The sequence below is a fragment of the Pipistrellus kuhlii genome, unplaced genomic scaffold, assembly GCF_014108245.1.
Source record: "Pipistrellus kuhlii isolate mPipKuh1 unplaced genomic scaffold, mPipKuh1.p scaffold_m20_p_48, whole genome shotgun sequence".
Lineage (NCBI taxonomy): Eukaryota > Metazoa > Chordata > Mammalia > Chiroptera > Vespertilionidae > Pipistrellus > Pipistrellus kuhlii.
In genome coordinates this window covers 1,309,663-1,327,945 of record NW_023425549.1, presented here as the reverse complement: position 1 = coordinate 1,327,945, position 18,283 = coordinate 1,309,663, and the positions used below count along the sequence as shown (strand labels likewise).

At 43.6% G+C, this 18,283-nt stretch overlaps 1 protein-coding gene across 3 annotated transcripts in view; it reads right to left on the bottom strand.

Annotated features, from left to right (window-relative positions):
- The window catches only part of LOC118704871 (acyl-coenzyme A synthetase ACSM1, mitochondrial), a 42,925-nt gene that overhangs the window by 22,343 nt on the left and 2,299 nt on the right, over positions 1 to 18,283 (bottom strand). Inside the window, exons 2-5 of one of the 3 annotated variants that reach the window (XM_036412917.2) lie at positions 10,023 to 10,233; positions 6,434 to 6,641; positions 3,621 to 3,761; positions 258 to 417 (exon numbers count right to left, since the gene is read on the bottom strand). In XM_036412917.2, the coding sequence (XP_036268810.1) occupies positions 258 to 417; positions 3,621 to 3,761; positions 6,434 to 6,641; positions 10,023 to 10,233 (720 nt within the window). The remainder of the gene's footprint in view (positions 1 to 257; positions 418 to 3,620; positions 3,762 to 6,433; positions 6,642 to 10,022; positions 10,234 to 18,283) is intronic. The other 2 variants (XM_036412920.2, XM_045572469.1) reach the window with 2 other exon arrangements.

Below are 18,283 nucleotides of genomic sequence, written 5' to 3'. Positions count from 1 at the left end.
CACACACACCAGCCACCTGGCCCAGGAGGAGCCAGGAGACCTGAGATTGTGCTGGTTGCTTTAATTTCTCAAAATGTGTATTCTGGGTGGTTCACTGACTGATTCAGCGCCTTACATTTTGAGACACCCAGAGCCCAGGTTATACCACCCTAATGGGCTGCTTTCTTCCATACACTATTCTCTGCAGGGGCCAGCTTTTGAGCCTGAAACATGAGTTTCTCCTGAGTTTGTTGACACTGAGATATTAGTGCTCTTACCTCTACAATGACCTTAGGGTCAAACTGGGGCAGATGATGGGTGAAGACTGTAGACCCTGCTGTCCATGGTTCAAACAGGGTCCCAGCAGCAGCTGTAATCCAGCCTGGATCTGATATGCACCAAAGGACATCAGAGGCCTTCAGCTTCAGTAATTTCCTGCTAACTCCAAAATACAGTGGCCTCAGCTTTGTAAGCACAGGAGCATGTGACCAAGGGCTGGAAAATCTAGTTCTGAGACAGAGAGCCACCCCTCTCACTCTGAATTTATGCGGTTAATGGGGGGCTCCAGACTCACTCCCACCCCAGTCCCAAAGGTAAGCCAGTCAGATTTCCTGGTCGCATGCCCCTTCAACTGGTTCAATCATAATGACCCTTAAGGCTGGGAAAACTGGGATGGAGTCTGTTGCTCTTTTTCTGGATTCAAATATGTTACTGGTAGAGTTTTGGGCAATGCTGGCAGCCATCAGGGATAATAAGGGAGCAGCCTTTCTGAGAATAGCATCAAAACATAACAGAAATCCCTAAATGGTTTAGCTCAGGGGATAGTGTCGGCCTGAGGACATAAGGCTCGCAGGTTCAATTCTGATCAAGGGCACGTACTTTGTTTGCAGGCACATCCCCAGTAGGCACATCTCATCGATGTTTCTAACTCTCTCTCCCCCTCCCACACTCTAAAAAATCAATGAAAAACAAATACCCTCGTGTGAAGATTAACTAAAAAATAACAATTTAATACAGGGGATGAGGTCGGCTAGAAGGAGGGAATGGGGGGGAAAGGGACATATGTAATACATTGAACAATAAAGATTTCATTTTTAAACACACACACACACACACACACACACACACAACAGAAACAGCTGGTAGATGGAGAGACAGAAAATTGAATCCAGTGGCTACTCAGCTGGGATTGAAGCATTTTTCCACCGACTTACTGCTTCTGAGGGACCTCTGTGTGCAGAACTCCTTGAGAAAAACTCAATTCGTCCCTTAGCAAGCTATGGCTTTGAAGAGCTCTCTGTTAGTAGGGTGGGGCCTGGTGAGCCATTCACACCCTCTCTTCCCATCTCTTAGGGCTGTGGCTCACCCACAGGAAATTACAAGCTAGGGACCTCTGTTCTGAGCTGCAGACCCAAGTGTCCACTGGGCATCTCTTCTGGGATATCTCTGTGGCATCTCAAACCCAGAGCGTCCTAATCTCTCCTGCCTTTCTGGACTAATTCTTCTCCAGTGCTCGCTGTGTTTCAGTGAATGTCATTACTGTCCAAGCTCAAAACCCAAAGTCCACCTTCACTCTCCAGCTCCTCCCACCTCCCACATCTAGCCAGCACACCCTCCCATTCTATCTCCTAATCTCAGACTTCTTAACTTCCTTCCTGTCCCCAGCACCTTGGCCAAGCCACCACCATCTTACACCGAAATTATTCTAAGACCCTCTAACAGGTCTTTCTAAATCTGTTATTTCCCCAGCCATTCTCCACCCTGCAGCCACAGTGATCTTCTCAAAATACACATTTGATTAGGTCTCTCCCTTGTTCACAGCCTTTCAATACCACCCATTGTTTTCCCAATCTCTACACCAAAGTCCCCATGACCCTGTGTGCTCCGGGCCCTACTCACTTTCTCAGCTACTCCCATCTGTGCCTTCCTGACACATGAGTAGCAGCTGCTTTCAAATCTCTGTAGTTCTATGAGTGCTACTTTTTAAAATATATAGATATTTTTTATTGATTTCATAAAGGAAGGGACAGGGAAAGAGAGATAGAAACATCAATGGTGAAGAGAATCATTGATTTTCTGCCTCCAGCATGCCCCATACCATATAGCAAAAGCTGGGCATGTGCCCTGACTTATCAGTAAGCCAAGTTCATAGGTCAATGCACAATCAGTGAGCAACACCAGCAGGGCTATGAATGTTAACTTTTATATCTTTGTGCCTTTGCTTGTGTTATTCTGACTACACATAAACTCTCCCATTCTTTCCATCCCCATTCCTCCAGGGTTTTGCTGATCAAGTGATATTATTAGCAGAGATGTCCAGTGTCCACAAGACACCTCTCTGACCCTGGTTTGCTTAATAAGGTACAAAAAAAAAAAAAAAAACATAAAATGCTGGGGCTGACCAGCAGATCCTGAGAGACATACGAACAGATTTCTTTGATACACATTTCTGTGAAAGAGAAGGCTAAGGGGCTCGTTTGGCTTTAGGAACCAAAACAGACCGGAAAGCCTGCACTGTTAACCTCGTATTGTAACAACAGCTTGAACTAAATTTAACCTCTAGATACAATGAGCAGGGTAAATATCCTGAGAAAGCACATGCTTCTTCAAGGTCGGGTCTTAAAGACTAAACATAGATATTCCAGCAATACACCTTGGGGATCAGACTTGTTTGGAAAAGTCAAGGTAGGAGCTGCCACCTTTGGCAATGTCCCCCAGAGGCCCCTGACCTCTTGGAAAATCCTCCTTACAGTCTTTCCAACCAAGTCCCATATGTGAGATCCTCCTCCCCCCAGCTGGTGGGCGGAGTTATGACATTACCGGCATCTGCCACAGAGACATCCCCAAGACATTGAACCACCAATCAGCGTGTGCCGAAGTGCCCTGGTGCCCACCCCTTCCTGTCCCACCCTGGGTCCTTTCTCCTCTCCCCACTCCTTTAATTCTGATTTCTCTACCTCCATAATGAGTCTTGCTCATCACTGGGGAATAAACTTTCCTTTAATATATCTTGGTGGTCAGTTTCATGCGCCTCAAACCTTACACCATACTTCCTCACAGAACTTAATCTCCTCTGTATATTACTAGTTGGGGAGGAGGAAGTAGGAGGAAAAAGATTTTTGGTTTAAAGATGATTACATAGTTAACTCAAGGCTGTCTCTTCAGCCTCTACAATTATTTATTTTAGGTTAAAGGCAGTTGCTTGGTTCCAGGTATTACTTCCCCCTAATGGTTCATGATTGGGAAACTCAACCTCTGTATCTGTACAGTTCACATCACTAGAACTTTCTGTCCTCCTCCCACCAAACCTGGAACCCGTGACAAAGACACATGGCTTGTCATTTGTGCAGCTTGCAGAATGCCTGCTGCCTCCACCCATGTTCCCTCCACACCTGTGAAGGTGCTCAGGCAGGACCCCCTTGTCATTGGGAGGCTGCTGTCAACACACACTTAGAAGTCCAGACCTTCGCCTCTGAGACCCCCAGTGGTCTGAACCAAAGAGAGCAGAAGGGAGAAGAAGGATGAAAGAAGGATGAACTTGTTCTACTTGGAACACCTTTCCCAACACACACACACACACACACACACACTCCTTGCCCCAGAGTGTGACCCAGCCTCTTAGTCGGTGCCCTCTTTCTTACCATGAAGGGAAGGAGTGTCGCAAGGCAAGTCCATGGCTGTGTTTTGCCATCTTGGGCAAGCCGGTGGTGCCACTGGTGAAGAAGATGACCATTGGGTCCATGGTCTTTGATTTAATGCAGGTGTGATCTGGGGATGCTGATCTACAAAGGGATTGAACACAAAAGGAGAGAAGTCAAGTCTCCTGGCTCCACCCTCAGGGTAAGCCAAAGAAACAACATGAGGCTCAAAGTAAAAAACCTGACTTGTTTTCTTGTATAGATGTCAGAGAAAGGAAGGGAGAGAGAGAGAGGGAGAGAAGAAAGGAAGAACGGAGAGAGAGAGAGAGAGAGAGAGAGAGAGAGAGAGAGAGAGAGAGAGACATGGATTTGCTGTTCCACTTTTTATGCATTCATTGGTTGATTCTTATATGTGCCCTGACCAGAGATCAAACACACAACCTTGGCACTCTATCAAACTGAGCTACCAAGCCAGTGCAGAAACTGCAGTTTTGCAACACTGGAGGAAAACTGGTCTCCAGGTCTGAAGCATCAAACAGAGTTTATGGGTGACTTGGGTAAGAACACTGACATTTCTTCATTTAAAGAATAGGGAAAACACAGCCTAGTATTTTATAATTTAACAAACATTGAAATAGAACTTACTGTTTCCAAAAATACACTACTAGTAAATGCCTTACAAAGAAGAACTCATTCAATCTTCAGAGCAATCCCAAGAGGTAATTATGCCTAACTTGTCATGCTCCCTTTGGGGATGAGGAAACTGAGGCTCAGAGAGGTTAGGTAACTTCCCTGAAGACATACAGCTAGCAATTGGCAGAGCCAGGGTTCAAACCCTGTGTGGTGTGTAGACTGTCCTCTTACTCACACTGCTAAGCTTGCTTTCATACAAGCTAACTTTACGGAATTTCACTCCATAACCTTGGTGCTAAGTGGGGGAGGGGGAAGGAGCAGAGAAAGTGAGAGAGAGGGAGAGTGAAAGAAGAAAGAATCACTGGGCCTTGATTCCTGGGAACTACTACACTCAGTCTCTGGGGGCTGGCCAGCGATGATTGTGCTTGTGAGCTTCCTGTGTTGATCTCATAAACTGCAGATCGTTCAGTGCTGGAGGGAACACTGGCACTTGCTGGGAAATGGTACAGTCCTGACTCTGAGCAATTTAAGGGATTTTTCAACAGTACTATTTTTTTTAAATGTTTTATTGATTTCAGAAAGGAAGGGAGAGATAGAGAGAGGTAGAAATATCAATGATGAGAGAGAATCATTGATTGGCTGCTTCCTGCATCCCCCCCCCCCACCTCCCCCCCCACCTTGGGTCTAGCCAGCAGCCGGGGCCTGTGCCCTGACCAGGAATGGAGCCTCGACCTCCTGCTTCATAGGTCGAAGCTCAACCACTGAGCCAGGAGGGCTGGGCAACAGTATTATTTTTAAGTTTTCTGTTTGTTTAACTCTCTGACTTTATTTGTTTATTCAAATTATAAAAGAAAGTTTATCTAGAAGCCACAGAGGTAGTAGAGATGAGCCAGAGGGCTGCATTGGCTCAGCAAACAAGTTCAGACAGAAGAAGGGCCCTTGGCGTTGAGGCGAGAGAGACAAAGGTAGCGCAGGGGGAGGTGAGGGCACGCTCCCTGGAGGAAGAGCCCCCACTCTGAACCTTAGAGTCCACCACAAGGTGTGACGTCACTGTGTTTGCCTTTTGGGGTTGAATAACATTTTACTTTAAAAACAGAGGTGTTATTTCAAGAAAACAAACCCAGTTATAAACCAGTGTTACCTCAGAAAACAAAAGAGACAAAGACAAGACACTCAGCAAGGTTTGAGCTGTGGGTGGAACAGGGGCTCTGTGAACTAAGCTCACAGGTGATCTGATCATAAATCCCTGTCTGGCAGGGCATGGCGGGAGGCAGGCCCCTGACACAGAGCTTCTCTGGTGAAAGGTTTATCTTTGCCTTAAACTAGCCTGTCCATCATTCTTGTGCATCTAGGTTAACACACCCTTGAAATACAGAAAGTAATATCTTTTGAAGGGGTGTGACCCCTCAAGAGAGCACAGAATCTTAACATTCTGTAATCCCATCCCACCTTGCTTTTCCCACCTTAGTCTTTCTTGCGTCCCCTCCTGAATTTCAAATGCATGAAAGAAACTACAAAACAGTTTTCCTCCTGAGCATTTGAGATCTTGCTCCCCAGTATATGTTGTCAGTTTGGCTCAAATAAACTCATAAAAGTGCCCTGCAGGTCTGGGCATTTCTTATATTCAGAGTATAAAAAACTCCTGAAGGCTCACAAAATTAAAACATTGGAGGTGGAGGGTTTCTCTGACATTTCCCTAACTCTCTAAGGGCACCCACACCTTGGGAGATGTTTGCCCCAAAAGCCCCTGCCAGTCACATCCTCATTTTTTCTTACACTCGCAACTTTCACCTTAAGGATCCATTTTAACCTCTCTTTCACCTTATTCATATATATGTATATTTATATGTGAATAGTCTTTTAGATTCCCACCTATAAGAAGCTTGAAACACAGTAATCCTCTGATGATACACCTTCTTTCACATCCCAGGGCGATCAAGCTTAGGGAGAGAAGCATAGACGTGCAATGTCCTGATATTACAGATGAAGCAACCTTGGCTCAGAGAGGGGAAGGAAGTAGCCCAGGATCACACAGCAGGTCAGGGATATAGCTGGGAAGAGGTTTCTGGAGCCAGGCCTTGTGAGCTTCCTACCACCACCAGCTGTCTGTCTACAGCACTTGGGTGTGCATGGCCTTCTCCCACCGTTCCTCAGAGAGCACCTCCATCAGACCCGAAACTCACTTAATCAGAGATCGGAAGTCCAGCCACCCCTCACGGCTGTGGTCAGACACCAGGAGCTTGGTTTTCAGAGCGGGACACTGAGAAGCCACAGAGTCCACATCCGGGGCAAGGGCATCTGTGGTCACGATGCTCTTGGCATTAGACTCCTTCAGTCTGTAGAGAATGTCCTTGGCCTTCATCTGGGTTGTCCCTGGCATGAAGACAATCCCTGGGGATGAGAAAAAAAATTGTTTCACTTCCTCTTTCACAACCACGGGCTTCAGGCCTAGCTGATCCGCATAGAAATCCCCTAATCCCTTGCTACACAAAGACCCTAAGTGTCAGAACCACCATGCCACACCCAAACCTACTGAATCAGAATCTGCATTTTAAAATTTTGTCTAAAATACATTTTTATTGATTTTAGAGAGGAAGGTAGAGGGAGAGAGAGATAGAAACATCAGGGTTGAGAGAGAATCATTGATCGGCTGCCTCCTGCACATCTCACACTGGGGATCAAGTCTGCAACCCGGGCATGTGCCCCAACTGGGAATTGAACCGTGACCTCCTGGTTCATAGGTCAATGTGTAACCACTGAGTCAAGGTGGGAGGGCCAGAACCCACCTTTTTACAGGACCTACAAGTGAATCCCATGCACATTAACATTTGAAACACTTGCCCTAAACCTTTCTACTCTAGATGGGTGCAGCCAGTAGACAGATGGGTCCTACTTTGCAAGAGTCTACATGGGACCAGGACAGAGTCTCTGACATCAGGAATAGCTGCATCCCAGCCGCCACTTTTCTCCTCCACCCCTTCTCTCATCCTTGTGTCACTGGGAATCCCTTCTTTCCTTCATCCCTCATGTCCAAATTAACCACATTGTCCTTTGAACTTTCCTACATTCCCTCCCTTCCATCTGCTGTCGCCAACAATTAGTTCAAGTATTTGTGTGAACCTATTGGATTCTAATCTCCCCACCAGATGCCTTGCCCTGGAACTTCCATATTATAATCAGTGTAAGTTCCACAGGGCATTGATTTTCTCCCCACATTTACTGTAGTTAGAACTAGAAGACAATAAAATCCTTGACATCCATTTGTAAGCTTCCCACCAAAGGAGAACAAAGACAAGGAAATGCTGGCTGGACACCAGGAATCAGACCATATAAGGAAGTGAAACTGTCCTGAAGACACCAGATGGCATACCTGCATTCCATCCCCATTCCAAATCCACCAGCTCAGCCCCCAAACCCACTGATGACAAGAGAGTCCCACTGTGACAGCATATAAGGATGAAACTCCTGCTCCTGAGTACATCATCATCTCCTTGGCTCAGAGCTGTGCAGCCATTCCCTTTGGGTATCCCACCCCCCATCTCGTTTTCCTTAAATAAACTCAATTTTCCTTAATCACTCCTGAGATGGCCATTTAGCCTGCCTGCCCACCACGTTCACCTTCTCTTCTCTCACTAACACCAATGTCCTCTCTCCAGAAAACTCCACGCTCCCCATTCTGACACTGAAGACTCTGCCCATGCTCCACCTTTCTCTCCCACACCTCTACTCTATTTCAAAATGGCCATTCACATAGGCAACTCCCGACTCTAGGCCTTTGTATTTTTTTTTTGTTTTTCTTTTTTCTTTTTTTAATATATTTTATTGATTTTTTTACAGAGAGAAAGAGAGAGGAATAGAGAGTTAGAAACATCGATGGGAGAGAATCATCCATCAGCTGCCTCTTGCACACCCCCTACTGGGATGTGCCCGCAACCCAGGTACATGCCCTTGACTAGAACCCAGGACTGAGCCAAACCGGTTTCGGCCAGACTCTAAGCCTTTGATGGGCTAAGCCTATTCTTGGGATTCCCTTTCTCTGCTTCTACTTCTCTTTAGTTATGCTGTTCCCAGAGGGCTCAGCTCACTGGGTTTCTCATGGGCCATCTCTTAGGTCTACAGGTACATGGCTTCTTTATATTTCCTCTGCTGTTGCTATAAACGTGTGACTTCACAAGAACTAGATGGATTGATCGACTATTTTCTGAGTAAAAAAGAGAGAGAGAATATGTAAGCAAGGTAAGCAAGAGCATGAACATGTGATTCAACTGATTTTTAAAAACCCATGAGTTCCATTCTGATTCTAAATTGTATAACTAGATAGGCAGGTAGGTAGATAGATGGTAGATGATAATAGATAGATAGATAGATAGGTAGATAGATAGATAGATAGATAGATAGATAGATAGATAGACAGACAGATAGATAGATAAGCAAGTAAAAGGGAAATGAAGCCCTGTCTACTTTGGCTCAGTGGATAGCGCGTCTGCCTGCGGACTGAAGGGTCCCAGGTTCAATTCCAGCCAAAAGCATGTACCTTGGTTGTGGGCACATCCCCAGTAGGAAGCATGCAGGAGGCAGCTGGTCAGTTTCTCTCCCATCGATGTTTCTAACTCTCTAACTCTCTTCCTTTCTCTCTGTAAAAAATCAATAAAATATATTTTTAAAAAGGGGGAATGAAAATCATACTGAAAAATGTTAACTAATGAATGTAGAGTGGGTGATATAAACAGAAAATCCTCAGGTTAATAATATTTAATTCAGTCAAGAATCATCAGTGGACTCAAGCTATGGAGTGAAAGATAGTGGGGGAGCAGGATAGTCACTAGTCTTATAAGTGTTATTCTTACTGGTCAGGAAGAGAAAAGGTGCCTTGACACAGTTGACTACCACCCTTCTAACGAGATAAACAATGTCACTGATGGAAGACAAAGCAATTGCATAAACCCCTCATGTGATGCGCCGACAAAGACACAACACTGTCTTCCCAGCACTCCTGCTAAGATGTTTTAAGGTGAATATAATCATGAAGTAAAAGACAGAAATACACATTTGGGTGCAATGCCTGCAAAGCAACTGGCTTAGACACTTCAAAATGTCATTGCCATGAGGAAAAGGCTAGAGAACACTTCTAGGTTAAAGGAGATGGAGAAGACGTGACAACTAAATCCAATGCATGATCGTCAATTGGATTTTGGACTTAAAGAAAGAACTGGCTGTCAAAGACATTATTAAGGCAATTGGGGAATGTTGACTATGGATAGCTATCAGGTAACATATATTTTACCAATGTCAGACTTCTTGTTTGGAAAGCAGGCTGTGGTGATGTGAAGGAAATGTCTGGGATCCAGAGTTTATGGTTTTTTTCATGCTATTTACAGGTGTCACAATGTCTGAAACTGACTCTTGACTAACTCAGTGGGAGGCTCCAATATGGCAAAAGGTTAACAATTTATGAATTTCAAAATAGTAATAATGTCTGAGGCTGTGCAAGAGAAAGTGTGGGAGTGCACGCGCGAGCGTGTGTGTGTGTGTGTGTGTGTGTGTGTGAGAGAGAGAGAGAGAGAGAGAGAGAGAGAGAGAGAGAGAGAGAGAGACATTGCATTTGAGCATATGTGAGGGTGAGGGATAAGGAGTAAAAATATGTGAGGGAGTCTGAGAAAGAGAAATACTGTGAAGAAGAAAGAATGTAGGGGAAGAGAAAGCAGCTGGTGTTCCTGGACCAGTTGGCTCTAGGACATCCCTAAGGTCTCTATGGATCTCTGAGTCACTGACCTGTTCGCATGCAGCCCATGGTCACCAGCCACCACTCAGGCACTCGAGGCAGAATCAAGGCGAGACGGTCTCCCTGCTGCAGGCCACAGGTCTGCGTGAAGACGTTGGCTGCACGGCAGGTGAAGTCTGTCAGCTCTCTGAAACTCCACTTCACTTCGTCTCCTTGGCTGTTCACCCACCACAGGGCTGGGTTGGGGCCTCTTTTGCCTTCCTGGTCAAGATCATACACCATGTGTTACTTCCTGCTTCAGAGGAAAAGGGCACTTATTTCCCCAACCCCCTGTCATAGGCATGTTCCAGTGTGAGCATAGCACAGGAACTAACACCCATTTTATTTTATTTTTTATTATTATTATTTTAATCCTAACTCAAGGATATTTTTCCATTGATTTTTTGAGAGAGTGGAAGAGGAAGGGAAAGACTGAGAAAAATAATGAAGTGAGAGAAACACATCTATTGGTTGCCTCCTGTATGGGCCCTGACCAGTGCCCAGGCTGGGGAAGAGCCTGCAATCAAGGTACATGCCCTTGACCAGACTCAAATTTGGGACCCTTTGGTCCATAGGCCAATGCGTATGCACTAAGACAAACCAGCTCAGGCCTGATACCTCATTTTAAATCATTTAAAGAGCCACATAAAGTTAGGATGTGATCCAGCCAACTTCTTTTGGTCTACTGTAGCCGTCTCCTCTCAAGTCATATAGAATCATGAATAGCTTCATGTCTCCAATTGAAGACTTAAAGTTCTATCCCCACATGTCTTAGTTCCATGGACAGTGCATTCTCTTTGTGCCCCAGCATTCTTATCTACGAAGTGGGGACAATATTACCTAGAAGTTCATAAAGTCTAAATGTGTTATTTAATAAGTAAAGTGTACGTAGCATAGGTACTCAATAAGTGTGACTATTATCATAATTGCTACACAATAAAAGAGGATAATTTAGGCTCTGAATATGTGGGGAAATTCATTTTTTAAATTAAGTTACCTCTAATGGTAGAATTCATAAGAAGCAGACTGGGAAGGTCCAGGCCCCTATTCCTTCAGAGAAACATCAAGTAATCAGACTGAAATGGCTTTGTTGGGGCTCTTGAAACAGTCAAGGATCTGCAGCAACCAGCACATGGTCACACAGCTAAAGCCGCACTCAGAACGGTATGGCATGTTGTGATGTTCTGCTCACTTTTGCACCCCCCTTCTCGGATGTGGTGTCCCGGGGTTAGGAGGAGGTGTCGCTGGTCCCCAGCCCCTCTCTGGGACAGAAGGAAAAGAGTGAAACTTGTTGGCAACGTTCAAAGGGGGTGGATATAGCTGGAAAGGAATTTATTTATTTATTCATTTATTTATAGATTCCCTAATAAAGAGTAATGTTGAGTATCTTTGTAGGCTTGTTTGCTGTGTGTGTGACTCTCAAATGATGTATCTGTTCAGAATCTTTTGCCAGTTTTCTAAGTGGGTTGTTTCTTTTTATTGTTGAGTTTGAGTCCTTTGTATATTTTAGATATGTCTTTTTTTCTTTTTTATATGTCTTTATAATTTTTGTTATTATTCAAATTCATCTAAAAATGGGGTTTTATAAGCAATTGAATTTAAGTTGTTATTACTTTAAAATAGATTTCTACAACTTTAAGACATTATATGTAATATGCACAGCTCACAGATATACACAGAAGGAAATGAGAAGAGAATCAAAACATATCACTACAAAAATAATCAACCAAACACAAAAGAAAGCTGTAAATTTCCCAAAGACAAAGGTTGGCAGGATCTTACTATATGCTGCCTACAAAATTATAACATTAATAAAACCATTTTTGCAATAAAACGCTAACAAAATATTAATTTATATAAGCAAAACCATTTTTACATTATAATTCAAATTTAACAATAATTATTCACTTATTCATTCAATATTAGTTAGATCTTATTATTTCTTAGGCACTTTTCTTAGACCACAATGATACCATCATGGTAAACAAGGCACACATATGTGTCCATATGTAAATGGTTTAAATATTTATGGCCAATTTTCTTGTTTAACTCAACCATCTTATTTTCCTCAAGTTTTCCATAATGAACATGGTTTTTTAAAAAGATTTTTATTATCAGCTGAAACCGGTTTGGCTCAGTGGATAGAGTGTCGGCCTGGGAACTGAAAGGTCCCGGGTTCGATTCCGGTCAAGGGCATGTACCTTGGTTGCGGGCACATCCCCGGCAGGGGATGTACAAGAGGCAGCTGATCGATGATTCTCTCTCATCGATGTTTCTAACTCTCTCTCTCTCCTTTCCTCTCTGTAAAAAATCAATAAAATAAATATATTTTTTTAAAAAGATTTTTATTATCAAAACAAAATGTGTTCAGAGTAAAAGTTCAGGCAATACAGAAAGTTATGAGCAGAAAAGGTTCTTATAAACAAAATAATTTTTCAAATTTCTCATCACATTCTTACTCCCTGAATGTTAGCACTGAAACGGTTTAGTGTATATTTTTCCAGCAATTTTCCCCCAACAGATGCACAAACATGATTTTTTGACTCAGATGATTGGAACCAAAGAATGTATCTCATATGAGATAAGATTAATATATGTGCAAATACATGTGTGTCTCTACAGCTTTAAAAATAAAATGCAGTGCTGTGAAAAAAAATGCTTGCCCAACAGGATAAAGAATATTAACAAGTATTGATGACAAGGTGTGCACTGCTTATAGATAGGGAGCCTAGTACAGTACACAAGATTTCTGGAGGATTTAAAAATGATGGAAAAGCTGGTATAGTAAATAGAAAACAATTGTTGCTCAGAATTCAGACTGTGTTAGATCCTAACTCCTGCACCTTGAAGAAGATATCACTTTAGTAGTTAAGTATTTCTGTGCTAAGGATTCATTTGATAATGTGATATTGACATGAAGCTGTTTTTGAGAAGATAAAATGCAACCCTTAAACTAGATTTGAAATTTAAAGTTTTAAGGGGTGAGATCTGAAACCAAGGGATATTGAGAAATTGTTTTAGAAGATAAAACACTGAGTAAGTAACTCAGCAGTAGAAAGAAATGAACAGCCCTGGCCAGTGTGGTTAGAGTGTCTGCCCTTGCACCAAATGGTTCCAGGTTTGATTCCTGGTTAAGGGCAAGAACCAGGGGTTGCAGGTTTGATCCAGGCCTGATACCAACTAATGGATGAGTCTCTCACATGTTCATATTTCTCTTTCTCTCTTTCTCCGTCCCCCTCCCAAACTCTCTCTCTCTCTCTAAACATACACACACACACACACACACACACACACACACACACACACACACAAACAACTAATCCACAAAAACATTAGGCTGAGTAAAAGAAACCAGACACAAAAGGGTGCAAGAACAGGTCAGTGGTTGCCTGAGGCCAAGGGTGGGAGTGGGAGGGGATTGGCTGAGAAAGGACAAAAGAAAGCTTTTGGGGTAATAGGAATAGTCTAGAGTTCAATTTCAGGTGTACAACCTAATGATTAGACATTTAACTTAGGAATATAATATTGTATGTCAATTGTAACTGAAAACAATTTTAATTTAAAAAATAATAAAGCCATGACAGCTTTGGCTCAGTTGTTAGAATGTAAGCCTGTGGACTGAAGGGTCTAGAGTTAGATTTCCAGCCAAGGGCACATACTTCAGTTGCAGGTTCATTCCCAGAACCTATCAGGGCAACCAATGAATGTGTCTCTCTCACATCAATGTTCCTCTCACTCTCCTCTTTCTCTAACCCCCTTCCTCTCTCTAAAATATCAATGAGAAAAATATCCTTGGGTAAGGATAAATAAAGTCATCCAAGTTACAGTAAAACAAACAAAACCTCCATACATGTGAGTTTATTGCATGTAGAAAAGATTTACCTCATATTCTTTTAAAAATTTTATTTATTGATTCATTTTATAGAGAGAGGAAGTGAAAGAGAAAAACATTGATTTCTTTATGCATTCATTGTTTGATTTTTATATGGGCCATGACCAGAAATCAAACCCACAACCTTGGTGGATTGGAACAATGCTCTAACCAACTGAGCTACCTACCCAGAGTGACAGTGCACTTTCTTTTGTTTTATAATGAACTAGAGGCCCAGTACAAGAAATTCGTGCAGGGGGTGGGAGGTGTCCCTCAGCCCAGCCTGCACCCTCTCCAATCTGGGACCCCTCGAGGGATGTCTGACTTCCCATTTAGACCCAATTCTGGGCAGTCAGACATCCCTCTCACAATCCAGGACTGCTAGCTTCCAACTGCTCTCCTGCCTGCCTTCTTGATTGCCCCTAGCCGCTTCTGCCTACCAGACTGATCACCCCCTAACCACTCCCCTGCCAGCTGATTGATGTTTAACTGCTCCCCTCTCAGCCTGTTTATCCCCAGCTTCCCTCCTCTGCCAGCCTAGTCACCCTCAACTGCCCTCCCTTGCAGGGCTAGTCCCTTTCAACTGCCCTCCCTTACAGGCCTGGTGCCTCCTAACTGCCCTTCCCTGCTGGCCATCTAGTGGTGGCCATCTTGTGTCCACATGGGGGCAGGATCTTTGACCACATGGGGGCAGCCATCTTGTGTGTTGGAGTTATGGTTAATCTGCATGTTACTCTTTTATTAGATAGGATAGAAGCCTGGTGCATGGGTGGGGACCGACTGGTTTGCCCTGAAGGGTGTCCCAGATCATGATGGGGGTTCCCTTGGGGCGTAGGATAGGCTGGGCAAGGAGCCTATGTTGGTTTTCAGGTATCTGGAATTTATTTACCTTCTACAGTTGAAACTTTGTAGCCTGGAGCGGAGCCAAGTCTACTGCTGGCTCCGTGGCTGCCACCGTTTCTGTTTGGATTTGTTTACCTTCTATAATTGAAACCTTGTATAATAGCCTGGAGCGGAGGCCTAGGGTTGCCAGGGCTGCAGAAGCTTGGCTTCCTCTATCACCGGGGGCAACCCTAGTTTCTCTCCTGCTCTTTGTGGCTGTAGCCATCCTGGTTGGGGTTAATTTGCATATTCGCTCTGATAGGCTGGTGGGTGTGGCTGGTGGGTGTGGTGGAGTGATGTTTAATTTGCATATTACTCTTTTATTCGGTAGGATTCTTTGCACACACACACAAACACACACACACACATATCCACAATCAGGGGAGGGCACATAAAAATTGTGAATTTCTAGAGAAACCAAGATGGTGGTCTAATGTACGTTGGTTGCAGGCACATCCCAGGTAGGGAGTGTGCAAGAGGCAGCTGGTCGAGTTTCTCTCTCATCAATGTTTCTAGGTCTCTATCTCTCTCCCTTCCTCTGTAAAAAATCAATAAAAATATATTTTTTTAAAAAAGATGGTGGCCTAGGTAAGCACCTTAGCTGCCTCCTCACACAACAACTTCAAAACAACAACTAAAATCAGAACGGACATCATCCAAAACCACAGGAAAGCTGGCGGAGTGGGAAATATACAATGAGAAAGAAGGGGAGAAGCTCACAGATCGGATTGGGAGCCACAAAGCGCTGAGATAGGGAGATGCTCATGTGCAGAGAGAAAGGGAAGCTGGAGGGGAAAAGAAGTCCCGATTGCAATGAACCCTTTCCGACTTCACTGAACCCCAATCCCGGCCAAAACCCCGTGGACCCAGGCTCATATGAGTGGAGTCCAGATTGTAGAGAAAGGCACCTGGAGACTCAGAGACTGGGAGACCGGAGGAGCCGGGAGCCGCAGCGGGCAGGGTCTACAGTTGCACACGAGTGAGTACGTGCAGAGAGGTCTGACCGTGGAGGTTGCCGTGGCCTCTCCATAGAGGAAGGAGTCAGAAGCTCCAGACTACCTAGACCCATCCCAATTCCAGACGAGCCCCTGAGGCACCCACACTCTTGCACGGGGAATCTGGACGGTCAGACGGAAACTCGGGGGTGCAGCAGAAGGCAGAAGTCAGACGGAAACTCAGGAGTGTGCACAAGGGCAGGGCTGACTGGAAGCCAAGTCTGTCAGCTCAGCCCTGAGAATCTGCCCATCCAAGCTGAGCACAGAGGCTTTTGCAATTTTGCAAGTCTGAACCTATAAGACTGTCTCCAATACAGAAGGTATCCCAGAGTAGACACAGCTGATACCCACATCCAATTGGCCTGGAGGTCAATTCCTCCCAGTGATACCAACAACAATAAAGACTTAGCTACAACAAGGCTGTTCACACAGTCCACAAAGGAGAGCACCAAGAGTGTCCACCTCAGGTAACTGGGGAGGCTGACCCACTGGGCCATTTAGGACACCAAACACACAAAGCCATTCTACCAACTCTGGGAAGCAGCGAAAATGCCGAGAAAAGGAAATAGATCTCAAATGAAAGAGATGGAGGAGAACAAAAGATTGGATATAGAGTTCAAAACCACAGTTATAAGGTTTTTCAAGAATTTCCTAGAAAAGGCCGATAAACTTAATGAGACCCAACTAGAAATTAAACATAAACTGACTGAAATAAAAAATATTATACAGAGACCAACAGCAGACTGGAGGAACACAAGAATCAAGTCAAAGATTTAGAGTACAAAGAGCCAAAAGACACTCCTCTGGAGAAGCAAGAAGAAAAGAGAATCCAGAAATTTGAAAATATTTTAAATATTTTCAACTTCAAGCATACCAACATCAGAATTATGGGGGTGCCAGAAGAAGAGAGAGTGCAAGATGCTGAAAACCTATTTAAAGAAATAATGTCAGAAAACTTCCCCCATCTGGGGAAAGAAATAGACTTACAAGTCCAGAAAGCACACAGAACCCCAAACAAGAAGAATCCCAAAGTGGACCATACAAAGACACATCATAATTAAAATGCCAAGGGCAAAAGACAAAGAGAGAATCTTACAACCAGCAAAAGAAAAGCAGTTGGTTACCTATAAGGGAGCACCCATATGACTCTCAGCTCATTTCTCAACAGAAACTATGCAGGCCAGAAGGGAGTGGCAAGAAATATTCAAAGTGATGAATATGGAGAATCTACAACCAAGGTTACTGTATCCAGCAAAGTTATCATTCAGAATTGAAGGGCAGATAAAGAGTTTCACAGATAAGAAAAAGCTAAAGGAGTTCATCACCACCAAACCAGTACTATATGAAATGCTGAAAGGAATTCTTTAAGAAGAGGAAGAAGAAAAAAGATAAAAATTATGATCAATAAATACATATATATCAACAAGTGAATCTAAAAATCAAGTGAATTAGAAATCTGATGAACAAAATAAACTGGTGAATATAATAAAATCAGGGGCAAATAAAAGGAGTGAATTGATAATTATCAGGGGGAAAGAGATGTGGGGTGGGGGGTGCAGGGAGAGACTGGATTAAAATCGTACACCTATGGATGAGGACAATGGTGGGGGGAGGTAAGGGCAGAGGGTGCGGTGGGAACCGGATAGAAAGGAGCTATGGGGGTGGAAGGAGAAACAATTGTAATAATCTGAGCAATAAAGATTTTTTTTTAATTGTGACTTAAGACTGTTAAATTTTAAGGGAGTTCAGGTAGCAGAATGGACCCAGTGGCATACCCTTGCAGTCTTTAATAGGAGGAGCACCAAGATCTATGGGTTGTAAGGCAGGTTTCAAAATTAATTTATTCCACAAATGTTTGTTGAGAAACTTCTAGGTGTCAGACACTGCACATCACTAGACAGATACTGATCATGGTTAAGGCAATTGGAAAAATGAAACAGACAGATCAGAAGTGTTGTGAGCATAAAAATTAATGCAGAGACATTGAGAGATATGAATGACTTGACAGTGACTGGTAACAATGATATAAAACCCAACAGGAACAGGTATTTATGGGGGAACCCTATTTACTTGGTGGTTATCTCCCTGAGTGGATGTGTGAACTAATAAATAAGAATTTTATGAAGATAAATGCGAGAATAAAGTGATGGCTCCTTCCCTCCTCTCTACTTCCTCCCTCTCCAGCCCATCTCATGGTCCCAAAGGTCTTCATCAGATGTTTGGTCTTGGCAGTAATGGAAGTCAATTTATAGTCTGAAGGAAAAGATCTGGCATCATCAGATCATGAGAACAGGTTTAAAAATGTATTTTAGAACTCGACAAGCGAAACCCAAATTCTGCTCCTCTACTCAAGCATGTAATTTCTGTAGGTTATGCAAAACTTGGATCCTCAGTTTTCTCATCTGGAAAATGGGGATCATAAAAGTGCTCTTCATAACCAAGGCTCTATTTTCCTGGGAGTTATTATGAAAACTCAGAGAAAAGAGGAAGAAACCCCATGAAAGGCATATAGGCCTTGAACACT